At 40.0% G+C, this 13,810-nt stretch overlaps 1 protein-coding gene across 1 annotated transcript in view; it reads left to right on the top strand.

The window, feature by feature from the left end:
• The window catches only part of PGM5 (phosphoglucomutase 5), a 78,227-nt gene that overhangs the window by 39,958 nt on the left and 24,459 nt on the right, over positions 1 to 13,810 (top strand). Inside the window, exons 7-9 of the mRNA XM_005488281.4 lie at positions 3,405 to 3,520; positions 10,687 to 10,822; positions 11,678 to 11,861. Coding sequence (XP_005488338.1) covers positions 3,405 to 3,520; positions 10,687 to 10,822; positions 11,678 to 11,861 — 436 coding nt within the window. The remainder of the gene's footprint in view (positions 1 to 3,404; positions 3,521 to 10,686; positions 10,823 to 11,677; positions 11,862 to 13,810) is intronic.

The raw sequence follows: 13,810 nt of genomic DNA, 5'->3' as shown, positions 1-13,810 counted from the left end.
TCCTGAATACCCAGTCATATTTTTAGTTTAGAAAGATGTAGATGTAGGAGCATTAAAAATCCCTCCCCTTTCCCACATCTAATCTCTGTTTTCCCTGACTTTAAAGATCTAGTAATTTCACCATCACATATTAGTTTCCTTCCTCTGAGGGTGTTTTCCTGTATTTTGTGTGATTATGTGTTTGATCTAATGCAGCATATTATTTCTCAGAGTCTGCAGCTTTGAGAATTTTTCCAACTTTCTGTGGGAACCCACCCCTCATGTTTTCTGGGGTGATTTTTCACCTTGAATGTCTATAGGCTGCATAAAGGCACATTCTGCATTTGTTGAGACTTCCAGTGATGAGTCTTTATTTCAGAAAAATATCAGTAAGGAAGGAGTATGCTTGATTTTCAGTGTACTTTTATTTACTTACTTAGTTGAATTATTAAGAGCCAGAAACAACAAGAAAAAAGAAGGTGCATGGAACAATCTGTCATATTCCTACTACAGACTAATAGTACTATGAACTCTGTGCAAAGTGAGCCCACATGCCAACAGAAACAACATTAGTACCTAGAACTCTTTGAAAACAGCTACAGCCTCTTGAAGCTTTTAGTGCTGGTCAGCATAAGCCCATCCTAGGCTATTTTTTCCCCAGCTGGAGGAATGTAGAAAAGTAAATGGGAAAGGATTTCCTTCTCCAAAAACTGTACCAGGATATGGGAACATTTCTGCAAGCAAACATATTTCAGCTGTATTGTTAGGCTACCTTAAGAGAATTGGTTTTGCTCTGCCAGTATTGCCTTCTGGTTTAATGTTTTCTCTTTTTTTGGCAGTACAGTCCTGTTTTCAGCCTGAAGTTATTGTCACAGAGATTAAATTCTTTCTTGTTCTTGACTTTCTGAAGAGCCAGACAGATACCTGTTCAGCTTTGCCCTGTGAAACCTCCCTTTATGGAACAATATTTCTAAGGGTTAATAATATATGTAGTGCTATATAAACACAAGAAGGTACATACTCGCCCCTACCTCTAAACTAGAGGTATGAAATCTGAGTTCAGGATTAAAAGTTTTTGTAATACCCTTTTTTTCATGTACATTTTTGTCTCTTTTCAAATAAATATCAGCAAGTCTTACTCCATCTCATTTAAAAATCACTGATTTTAGATGTAATATGAGCACCTAGAATGGATATTCTTACATAAAAAAAAGGTTGATTTGGAGACTACATTACAGTGCAGGCTAACAGTGTAAAAAATTTCAAAGAGAATACTTGAGGGCTGAACTGTAGTGCCATCACTTTTGGTGATGAATGGAACCAAATCTGGTTGGTGGCTGGTCACCAGTAGTGTTCCCCAGGGCTTGGTACTGGTGCTGGTCCTGTTTAACATCTTTGTCAATCATTTGGATGAGAGGGTATAATTCAGCTCAGTCATTTCACAAGCACTGCCATAGTCCAGAGTGCTGACCTGCAGGAGGGCAGGAAGGATCTGCAGAGGGATCTGGGCAGGCTGGATCATGGCTGAGCCCAGTGGTGTGAGGTTCAACAAGGCCCAGTGCTGGGTCCTGCCCTTGGGTCACAGCAAGCCCAGGCAGTGCCACAGGCTGGGGCAGAGTGGCTGCAAAGCTGCCCCAGGAAAAGGCCCTGGGGGTGCTGGTGACAGCAGCTGAGCATGAGCCAGCAGTGCCCAGGTGGCCAAGAAGGCCAATGGCAGCCTGGCCTGTGCCAGCAATGATGTGGCAGCAGGAGCGGGGCAAGGATTGTCCCCCTGTACTTGGATAATGATATTGAGGTGCTGGAGTGTGTCCAGAGAAGGGCAATGAATCTGGTGAGTCTGGAGCACAAGTCCTGTGAGGAACAGCTGAGGGAGCTGAGGTTTTTAACCTGGAGAAAAGGGGAGGCCTTATCACTCTGTAATTGCCTGCAAGGAGGTTGTAACCAGGTGGAGGTCAATCTCTTCTGCCGTGTATCAGGTGAAAGGGCAAGAGGAAGTGGGCTTAAGTTCTGCAAGGGGAGGTTCAGATTCAATATTAGAAGGATTTTTCATTGAAGGAGTGGCTAGACATAGTAATAAATTGGCCATGGAAATGGCGGAGTAACTCTCTGAAGTATTCAGGAGGTGTCTGGATGTGGCACCTGGGGTGATTATGGTGAAGCTAGGTTGATGTTTGGACTAGATGACCTTGATGGTCTCTTACAACCTTGACGATTCTGTGATTCTCTCATTTAGATATATTTATGTACCAGGTTTTGAAGGGGTCAGTGCTGGCATATTTTGACAGTTTATCCCATCTACTTTATGCACTTAATATGAGACAGAGAGATGAGCCATCAGAAAACAGGTGGTTTTTTGACCAGAAGGGTGATTGCTTTCACCTTGACACTTTTAGACAGATTGTGTTGTGTTGAATCCATCTTTGATTAATTGGCTTTGCTTTGGTTTGACTGGAGTTAAAATTAAGTAAACTCTCTTGCTTCAAGAAGTATTGTTAGGTATGATAGTTGAAGCAATCGTAAGGTCATTGGTGGTTGGTCAGATTGCTTCACTGTATCTCAGTTCTTACTTTCCATGTTATAAAATAGTTGGTTCTGAAAACCCTAGGCACACAATGAAAACCAGAAAATATAACTAGAAAGAAGACTGGTAATACTCATTTTGTGTAAATCCCCATCTTGAGACTTAAGAGTTCTTTGGAGTTGTTGGTAGGGTTTTCTTTCTTTCTTTTTTTTTAGTCCATACAAGGGTTTTTTCATTCAGGAATATTTACCAGTTAATAAGCTGGGGGAAAGAATGCATATCCAACTTACAAGGTGGTTAATTTTGGTTCTTGAAAACACTGGCACATCACACAGATAGTGAGAGAGTTTCTTGTATTACATGATAGGAGACAGGGGAAATAAGTTGAGATTCGGGTTGAGACTAGGAAAGGTTTTTAAAGAACATACTGAAGCATTCCTGTATTTTCTTGTCTTTGAAGACATTACAAGAAGTAAAAGTATCTTTCAAGCATTTTGTTATTTGACTGTCTGTATTTTGTAAAGGAGGATGCTTCAACATGGTACTTTATCTTCCATTAAGATATTAGTACAGAAAAACTGTCCATCCTTAGATTAGCTGTTTCTTGGTCAGTAAGAAGGGAAAGATATTGGTAAAGCCTATTGAACTGAGGTCCTACATTTTCCAAAATAATACACGTAATGTATAAACATACTTGGGTTTTGGCTGAAGTTAGATGCTGAGACAAGGATCAGTTTTGAATGGTAGTGTTGATCTGTTCTTGGTTTTGATTTTTATTTTTCTACTTTTACTCCAGCTGTCAGGAGATGTAATGAGATGTAGAATATTCCTCAACTGACCTCAGATCATATGTAAAAAAAAAGCATGATCTTATTCATATGATGTTTTATTGTATGTTTTCCAGAGTGGCAAAAGTAATGAAGGTTCCTGTGTATGAGACACCAGCAGGATGGAGGTATTTTTCTAATCTCATGGACTCTGGACGTTGTTCCCTTTGTGGTGAGGAGAGTTTTGGCACTGGTAAGTAATACATAATCAGAAAATACCACAAACTTAATTTTACCTGGATGCCTCAAGTCAAACCCAAAACAATCAGTAAATTAGCTCTGTCTCATGCTGAAACAGAGAACTTTCTGTTGTTCACATCTTGAGGTTCATCTTGTAAATGTGGTGTTCAGCACTTGCGGCATGAAAAATATGGGAAATGGATATTCAGCAGAGGCAAGCAACCTTACTGCTGCCCAGGCAGCTTCTGGAGGTCCCTGGCATTCTCTCCTGACTTGAACATAATGCAAGAAAGCCTCACTGGTTCTTCTGCAAGTCTTCACAGACTGAAGCAGCATTTGGAGGGATTTTGCCTATATGGAAGCCACATGTTTTTTCCTAATGTGATTAGGTGTACAAAGGACTGGTATATCTGATGGTACATCTAAGAAAACTGTTTCAGACTTTCCTTTTTGGAACATCACAATTGCTCAAGTGTCAGATAAAATCATCATTAGAAGAAATTCACTTGCATGTGAGTTTTTGTGTTTTCCCTAGTTATTTCTGCCTTATCAGTCCCAAGAACCAATCAAACAGAATGCAAAATGAATGACTGGTGGATTTTATCCCTGGAGATCAGTCATGTAGAAATGAAAATGTGTTTTGACCAACTGTAATAATGAGGACAATATGATCTCTGTAGGTCTAATTTAATTTTCCTGAGTATCTGATAGTGTTTGAATTTGGGAAGAGAAACACTCATGGAGGTCACGGAAGTGCCTCTAGGGTTTGACTGTTCTAGATAGGCAAGAAAATTACCCTGACCTCTCTTCACTTGCCATTGACATTTCTCTTTGCTTGTATCTTTCTGTGAGGCCTTATAACAATTCTGTACTATAAAACTTCTGTACTATAGCCTCTCTTCGAAGTTTGCAGGACCTGTTTGTAGACTAGTCTCTACATTCCTTACCACTCTGTGTTCTTACATTGTCTGGTTCTTCTATCATTAATTCTTCAAATTCCTCATAATTCCTGATTCTTGTAAATGAGTGCTTGAAGAACATACTGCTGGCCAGCATGGAGAGCTAGCCTACAGAATTACATTGGCATCTCAGTATGCTCTGATCAGATTAACTTTGTTGTACCTGCAGCACTTCAGTGCAGAAAGCCTCTTGACCTCCAGTTTTATCCAATTCCATCTAAAGGCAAATCTGGACACTCAAGATTCAATTCCATGGGCATCCAGAGAACTTGAGCATGGGGTTTGAATTCCTCAGTCTGTGTGTAATTGCTGTGTAAAAAAGTATGATTCAGAAGGCGATTTCCTAAAGATGTTGTGAGGTGTCCCTCACTGGAGATATTCAAGAACCGTCTGTACTCAATCCTGTGCCGTGTGCTCTGGGACAAGCCTGCTTGAGCAGGGAGATTGAGCCAGATGCCCTGTTGTGGTCCCTTCCAACCTGACCCGTTCTGTGATCCTGTGACACTTTTGGGGCAAATTATGTAATGGCTGTGATGTCTAAGGTTTGTTTTTCTCAATGCCTCAATTTCCTTATCATCTTTCATTTCAATGCAGATGTCTGAAAAGTGTCCTCATATGCCGAGAGGCTGGTTTATTTTTAAGACATGTTCTGGTTTGTAGATGACCAGTACTTTAGCAATGTGATCTGTTTTTAGCAATAAATATTTACCTTATTGCGAATCTTTTAGTAATGTCCTAAGCTGTGTGACCCTCACATGTTTCTGCCAGTATTGGGCATTTGAATCAATTTTACAGCTTTTGCCCAGTCATACCTATTTAGGGAACTGAAATTTGGCACATCTTTAGCTTTCAGCATGGAATATTTATGTAAGTGTACTACATAGTGATCGGGATAGGAAATTTACAGCTCTGTGTAAGAGAAAGGAGTTTTAAAAATCTGCCTTCTTCATCAAACTGCATTGGAAATCAATTGTTTGTGTACCCAGGTAATAAAGCCCGGCTGAAATTTCCAGGTGATACAGAGCCCTGGTTTTATAACATAGGGACTTTGGTGTGGCAAGTAAATAAAAGCAAATTTTCTGCTATAAAAGGAGAAAAGATGTTGAAAACGGCCCATACAGCTGTATTTCCCAAACTTGTTTTCTGGCAGCTGATCTTGGAGCTAAACCAATGCTTTAAAAACTTCTTCCATTTTTGTAGCAGTGTGGGGAGCTTGTCAGATGAGGTTAGTAGCTTTCTGGTTCTATGACTAATGCCCAGCACAGAGTTCAAAGGAAGGCCTCGGCAGCAGCAATTACTTTCTAAATTTCATCAGCAAGTTATTAATCAGGATTAGGAGAACTGTGTGTATGATTTATCTTACTGCAGTTTAAACCATTTCAGTGATTGCTACAACCTTCATAAATTTGCTTGCTTCATCTCCAAATTCACAGATTCTATTAACATCAATCCCCTTCTCCTGAAAGATTATATGGAAGAAGAGCTAGTGGAGAGTATAAAAATGTGTGGTTGCTGACATGAATGAAAGCCACAAATTAGCTATTTGATTATCTGTTTCAGTAATACAAATCTAAAATAATCTTATTAATTTGTAAAAATGATCAGATCAGAATGCCCCTAAATCTCCATTTGCCTAAAATATTGCTAAGTTTCAGCAGGATGAAAAATTTGTAAGACTTGGGTATGTGCAAACAAAATTACTTGGTGTGAGCTTGTGAACTCCTGTGATTTTCTTGTTTTAAAATCACATTTGTAGAATGCAGTATGATAGACTGGGATTACTAATTTAGGGAAAAGCAATTACCTTTTATTCATGCATATGACCCACAAGTTTTGCTTTCCCTCTCAGAATTGGATGTCTCAGATACAGACAAAATTAGCTTTCACATAGTAGAAAAATCATAAATAATATGAACATATTTGCATGATCTTTCTTTGTTTCTCAAGGTACTGCCTCTGAAGATTTTTCTTCCATTGCAGACTGTGTAAGTGGCGTACTTCTCAATGAATGGGAACATGGTCTGAGAATTTTGCCCAGTTTGTTTACTCTGAGTCTGGACATAGCAATTTACTGTAGTAAAAAAATAACTTCTCCTACTGTTATATAGAGAAATAATGAATTAACTTATAAAAATAAGTTGTTGAAACCCTTGCAGTTATTATAATTTCTCTTACAAATGCAAGTTAAATATAAAGGATTAATCAGAAAAAAAATTCATTTACTCCTCTTTTCTCCTGTCTCCTTCTGCTTCAGGTCATTGAACAGAATCAGGAATTAATTAATTCCAGGATGTTTCAATTAAAAGTAGCACTGAGAATCATCCTGAGGTTACTCAGAGCCCCAAGAAAGCTGGGGGCAGTGTTAGTATTGCAACTTCAGGAATACAGAGCTGCAAGGCACCTTTTCCTTCTTCCCTTTGCTCGGGACAGGTCTGCCTCTGCAAATTCATTGGATCTGTAGAGCAAAGAATGGTGTTAGCTGAACTGAGGCAGCAGAGTAGACTCCCTCCCGAGAGTTTCTACAGTGTGAGCTGGGCAGTCAGACTCAGTTAAGACAGAGCAAGCAAAGACACTTACAGATGGTGAAAATCAGAGTAACAAAATTGCAGAAATAGATTTTAATTTGCTGAAAGGAGGAAGGGCAGTAAGTACAACAACATATGTGTATGCAGCTGATCAATGTTTTTAGTTTCACTTCCATTAAGAACTAACAAACTGAAACACTTTCTGGGCACACAGAATTTTTGTCCTTGTGTCAGGCTGGTATTTTTAATTGGTGATTTTTGATTCTGAAATAGAATCAGGATATCCAGATCCTAGATATCCAGACTTTCGGCTCTTGGTTACCTTCTCCCATTGCTTTCTCTTTCCAGGGAAGCAACAATTTATGTCCTCTGAGGGGCATGCAAGGACAGAGAACATGCCAAATCTGCTAAATGTCTATGAAGAATAATACATTTGGCCCTCGTCATATAGATTTATGCACTTAAGCCATACCAGAAAACAAAGTTCAGAATGTAGCAAAGAGCTCTTCAGAAATGCTTCTGTCCATGTTTCACTAGAACATTTTGGTTCAGTGAAATATCCTTAAAGTGTTTTCTAAATCAGAACTCATCTCCTTAATGTTCAGCGTAGCCTGTTGTTCCATTGTCGTGATATAGACCATTTTGCTGAAGGACTGTAGTGCTCTTCACTGTGTGATTTGCTGGCCTGCAGTCTGCCAAATGTTATGTAGCCGGAGAATAAATGGTCATTCGTATTGGAGCAAATTGCTGAGGGGTTAAGCTCAGTTCCATGTCTCCACTTCTTGCTGGTGTCTGTTGAGACACTTTAAGCCATTCAAATGGCTGGTGATAATCAGCCACAGATATGACATTTTAGGCAAAACAGAATTTTTTCTGTGCTAAGAATGAGTGGCTGAAAGAAGAGACATGCAGAGGCATGCAGGTCAAGAGGGAGAGGAGAAGCCATGATGTGTGAGCCTGCTGTTACCAGGGCCTTGTCTGGGCCCCTGGGGCTCCCTCACTGTGCCCAGGAGCAGCACCAGGGCTGTTGGTGCAGCACCCCAGCAATGCTGCAGCAGGGCCAGTGTCCAGCCCCCCACAGCCCTGCCATGCCAGGCCAGGGGTTCCCCAGAGCCAGGCTTGTCCATGCTCCCACATCCTGGCCTGGTATTGCCCTATTCCCATTCCCAGGAGGTGCCTGATGGCTGGAGCTGGGGCTGCCCTGGTGCCCTGACTGCCCTGCTGTGCGGCTGGTGAGACTGGGCAGGCCCTGGCTGCTGGCCTGGCTGCTCCTGCCCTGCTCTTCCCAATCCCTTGAGCCTCCACAGCCCCTGTGGTGCTTTGATAACTTTCCTTGCTGTTACTAGAGGAACAATATATTGGGGGGAAGTGAAAGCTCTGTTTTGGATTTCTCTTTTGGTGTCAGGGGCAGAAGCCTGCACCATTATCTGGGAACAGACTCTTGGCTTTGGTGACAATGGCTTTGACTCTGCTACCTGCTTTGCCTACTAGTAAGCTGACTTTATTATACATAGGACATATTGCTGCTGTTCCTGTAGAAGATATCCTTAAGCTGATCTACTTCCTTACTGCAGTGAGGGAGTAGAAGAGGTGAGAGATGACCTTTAAGGTCCCTTCCGGCCTTGACAATTCTGTGATTCTATGCCTGAATGTCTGAAAGAGTGACTCTCTGTAGAGAGACATTCGTTTTCATTTCTTATCTGAAGCTATTTGCAAAGCTTTGAGAGCTCATAAATAACCCTGCCCTTTTTGTGTGACTGGTTGGCACTCCATGTTTTCACAGTACTGGAGCAGGGAGGGATAAGAGTGAGCTGTGTCTCCTCTTCCAGTGGCTCCTCAAGCGCCAGGCCTGAACTCTGGCTGTTGTAATAGGGCACTACTGTTGTTGCAGAGAGCTTGCAGATTACAGAACAAGTAGCAAAAAAGAGATATTCTTACTACTATCATGGCAGCTACTTTGCAAATGTGAAGGCATGTTACTGTCTCAGCTCTTAAGTCCATCCGTAGTGTTCTTGTTTTCTGTAAAACCTAACACACAGACATAAACAAAATCTTCATGCAGATCTTTATCCTCATCAACAAGTGTTCAGTAATTATTCCTATACAGCTTGACTATTGTGCTGAATAGTAATTTGCATTTATTTAACCCTGTGGTAGTTAACTTAATGTTAAGAATAATGTTAAATAAACAGTGTTGAGGCTGAATGTAATGCAAGAAGCCTAAGTGGCAGGCAGACTATGGCAGACCGAGGACAATGGGCTCTTAGAAAATCCATATGAGCAGAGGCTGCTGATTGTTGCTTTCTCCCAAGAAGAGGGATTGCAAGTTCAAGGTAACAGCAGTGATTGACCTAGTAATCATGGTGTCTCTCTGCACATCTTGTTATTTTCCTAGTATACCTTTAATATGTTGACAGTTTTTCACCGAATTAACAGCTTCAGTTTGTCAGTTTATATTATGGAAAATGTCCTCTGCCAGTAGCAAAACACTGCTATTTTGACAGATGGCTGTCTGTGTGGACCTTGCAGCCTGTTACGTAAAGCCAAGCTGTACAAAGCAGTCTTGCTGCAACAGGATTTCTGTCTTTGAGGAGGAGAATATTTCAGAAAACAGGTTTTCAGCATAAGAGTTTTTAGATTCCTCTATTTTGTTAACTGTCTTCTAAAAACAGATAATTCAAATGGTTGCCTCTATAATCAGTAGGTACTTCATAAAGTAAACAAAACTTCTGAATTGCTTCGCTTGCTTTGTACTTATGGTTTAAATAATGTGTGTCTAGACAGAAAACCCTAAGGCTGCAGCCAACAAACTTTAACCAAATTTAGTAGTATTATGCTGGAGTAGTGGCTACATGTTTGATATCTCTTCAAGTTTCTTGTGTGTTAGCTTATAAAATTGCCATCAGTATTTACTGAGTGCCAGCGGTCTGGGATCTTACTGAGATCTGAGACCACATGCTGAATTGTGTGGGGGATTCCAAAACTGTTCCTAGTCTTCACTGTTGGAACAACTTATTTCTTCATAAATACAAACCTATGCAGGGATCTAGACAGGAGCATCCAGTCTTCCTTAGCCCTGAGAGGTATGAAGAAATATAAAAAAGGGAGCAGTTCCACTCTCTGGTTTGCTTGTTTTTGGGTTTTTTTTGCTCTGGAAGAATCATTTCAAGCACTTGATTGTTGTCCTGACTGGAGGTCATGAACATTCTGGAAATTCCCAATTTTTATGGAATGGGAAGTTCTTTCTCTGCAGTTGGACATCTGCAGATGGACATCTGCATAGATAAGGAGATGCTGTTGAGCTTAACTCTGTAAAGGAGAGCCTTCTGGCTCATGTCTGGGGTTCTCATGTCTAGCCCAGTTCTGGGAAACAGCAGCAGAGATGTGAAAACACTGTATATCAGTAAGAAGGAATAATGACTACACATGTTTTCATACTGCTGCTGTTTCTCTTCAGATACTTGTACAAATTTTTATTTAACTTTGCAAGTATGAGCTTTGTCATGTATAAATAGATCACATTTTAAGCCTTACTTCTGGTTTTCTGTCTAGAACATATCAGAGTTGCTAGGGCTAGTACTATTGATTACTCTTATGTGACATGCACAGTTAAATGAGACATTTTCCCACCCTTCTTACTTTGTTTTCTGATTTGCAGTGATACCAAATAATGTGCCTAATGTCTGTTTCTTTAGGGTCTGACCATCTTCGAGAGAAAGATGGACTGTGGGCTGTGCTAGTTTGGCTTTCAATCCTAGCAGCTCGAAAGCAGAGTGTGGAGGAGATTGTCAGGGATCACTGGGCGAAATTTGGCCGGCACTACTACTGCAGGTGAGAAAAATGAGGAAAAGGCACTTATGCAGCTAGGAGCATTCTGCTAAAATGTGCTACAGATTATGACTGTTTTGTAGACAGGCTTTTTCGGAGGAGTAAGATAAGGTAGCTACATGTATATGTCACTGCTAGCATATGAGTAATTTTAAAATATTGAATGGCAGAAAGATTTGAATTATTTACTTGTGGAATATATAGGTGCACCTTGTTACATGATGTTGAAAAAGAAACGTAATCCCAGCAAGATTTGTTCCTGCCTTTTTTTCTCTAAGTGGCTCCATGTGACGTTGTTTTAGTGAGAGCTGAAACCTATGCCTGCTTCCAATTCAGGATAGCTCTTCCAAAGATAAAAACATTTATTTATTTATTTTTATTAAGGTCTCAATATGGTGAGTTCTAGCTGTCATTTTCATCTTTGCTTCTGCCTCTGTCTTAATCCAGGGTTTGCCATTTGTAAGATATTTTGCACACAGCTGTTCCTCAAAACTTGTAGCAAAGTTCTCTCTATTTCACTTTTCTGTTGAGCACTGCACTGATTGTGTCATTAAGTTTTGAAAGCTAGCTGTGTATTTTCTATGCTGCTTTAGAAAATGCATTTTCTAGATGCTTTCTGTTGATTTTAGAGTCACGTGGCCAATTTAGAACTATGGTTGCACAATGTAGTGGCACAGGATTGGCATGTATGTGCTGGTTTCATTTGCAATCAGTACTTCAGGGGTACATTGCTAATTTTTGAAGTAAGCAGTAATTTGCTAACTGTGAGTATATAGAGCTCTCTGAAAGCAGAACTGTCTTCTCAGCTCTGGGGACTTACTTTCTGGTTCTACCTTTTTTTTTTAATATATGTGCAAGGTTTGATTACGAAGCGCTGGAACCCAGAACAGCATATTTCATAATGAGAGACCTGGAAGCTTTGATCACTGACAAATCATTCAGTCATCAGCAGTTTGCTGTGGGTAACAGTATCTACAGTGTGGAAAGAACAGACAGCTTTGAGTACATAGATCCTGTGGATGGCACTGTGACCAAAAGACAGGTATGTCTGTAGTGACGGATTAGCAAAGTTTTGCAGCTGGCATATTGTTTCCAACAGTGTTGTTTCTGAAGTTCAGCTGGCAAGACTGTCCGTTTATTTGTGGGATGGTGTTTCGTTTGCTATGAATGAATAGATACTGCATTTCCTACTTAAGATTTGCTCAGTCTGGATAAGATAATCCGCCTTTATTTTATTTTGTGCTTGCTTTACATAACGGGGGACAATAGTGACACAGTGAGCATAGGATGGTCCCTATTGAAAGTCCCTATTGAAAGCAATGCATGAATAGGGAGGGTTCCTTTTCCAGAACAGCAGAAAATATCATACAGAAAGAAAGTCTTCCCTTTTTCAATTTGTTGTCTGAAATCTTCACTGGCTATACCTTACCAAAAAAAAAAAAAAAATCAGATTCTTGTTTGTGGTGACCCTCAGGATTTACATAACTGAGATACAGTAAGAGGTCTTCTGTATAGGATACTTCTGCATCCTACTGACTTCAATATCTCTTGTAGCCAGTAGGATGCAGAAGACTTTAGAAGGTTGTAGCCTATGCAGGCATATTTGACATCCGTAGCCCAAATTACCAGCTCCTTCTGGACTCCATCTATACTGAGATTCCTTGGTTATCAAGAGCTGCAGTTCAAACTGAGCCTTCAGTGTTTGGAAACATTATGTGTTCGAAATTCATGATGTACTTTTACCAGGTGTAAATGTATATTCAAGTAACTTGAATATGAGCTGTGACTCCAATTAAAATTTGTCCTGGTTTTATGCTGTTTATATTTTTATGGTCATAGTTTCTCTGGTTTTTAAATTATTTGACCTAAACAGACCCTAGGAAATTATATTACAAGCCATTAAAACTATTCTCATGCCTTCCTTCTCAGAGTCTTTGTAGTTTCCATTCATCATTGCATCCAGAAAATATGAGCAGCGTGTCTGCCACTGAGCTACTTTCTTGTTGCATATTACTGCTGAAACAAGATATAGGATATTGTCATATCCAAGTCTAGTGGAAAATTACAGACATGGCAAACTCGTGACCTTTGTAGTTCAAAAAGCAGCTTGTGAATTTTAATTGCACTTTTCTTTCCCTTAATTTTTTCATCTAAAGCTCTTATTCTGTATGGGAATATAATTGCTAATCATATCACCATGTAACACAAAGAGAGAAACATGACTTGGCTTGTTTTCAGACAGACTCTGAAAGGGAGCCCATAAAACCAGAAAGCATGTCTTTTCATAGGGAGTAGCTCCTATTTATTCAGAGTACAGTTCAACCAGTTTGTCCTTTGGCAAGGACACATTCCTAGCTTCATATGTCCGCAGCCTCAGTGGATTCTCCAAGCACACTAAATTGAAGAGGTTATTGATCTATGCAAATGAAACAACAGTTCACTGCTGCCATTTTCCTTGGGTAGCTTGCTCATCATCTAAATGCAGCTGTCTCTTTCAGACTGTCTTTGTGTGGATTTTTCAGCTAAGTGTTCAGGAGCATGTGCCAAGTCTTATTTCCCAGAACACAGGGGAGAGAGATTTATATTCAGTGTAACTGCAATGAATGAGAAGCTGGCTACATGGTAGTTATTCAGTGTTAATAAACAACATATTCAGAAAACACAGCAATGAGAAAATAGAAGACAAACAATACACACAGACTGTTGCTTCTAATTAATTCTGTTTCTTGAAACCCATTAATATTGTTTGTCATGCCGCAATAATAAGACTTAAAATCAAATTAAACATTTTGTTGTTCTTGAAGACTTCTAATTTTTAAAGCTGTACTCTGTTTCTGCACATATCAGCACATAAAAATGCTGCTCCTGAGGGTCCAGCAAGCCAGGGATGGGACCAGTGGCATTTTTGGGTAAAATTTGAGAGAGGTAAAAGTAGGCCGTTAGTATACTAAGAGACAAAAGGCTCCAGGGAGACCTTATTGTGACCTTTCA

Source organism: Zonotrichia albicollis, chromosome Z (genome assembly GCF_047830755.1).
Source record: "Zonotrichia albicollis isolate bZonAlb1 chromosome Z, bZonAlb1.hap1, whole genome shotgun sequence".
Classification (NCBI taxonomy): Eukaryota; Metazoa; Chordata; class Aves; order Passeriformes; family Passerellidae; genus Zonotrichia; species Zonotrichia albicollis.
The sequence above is the reverse complement of the archived record's forward strand: the minus strand, read 5'-3'. Positions and strand labels throughout refer to the sequence as shown.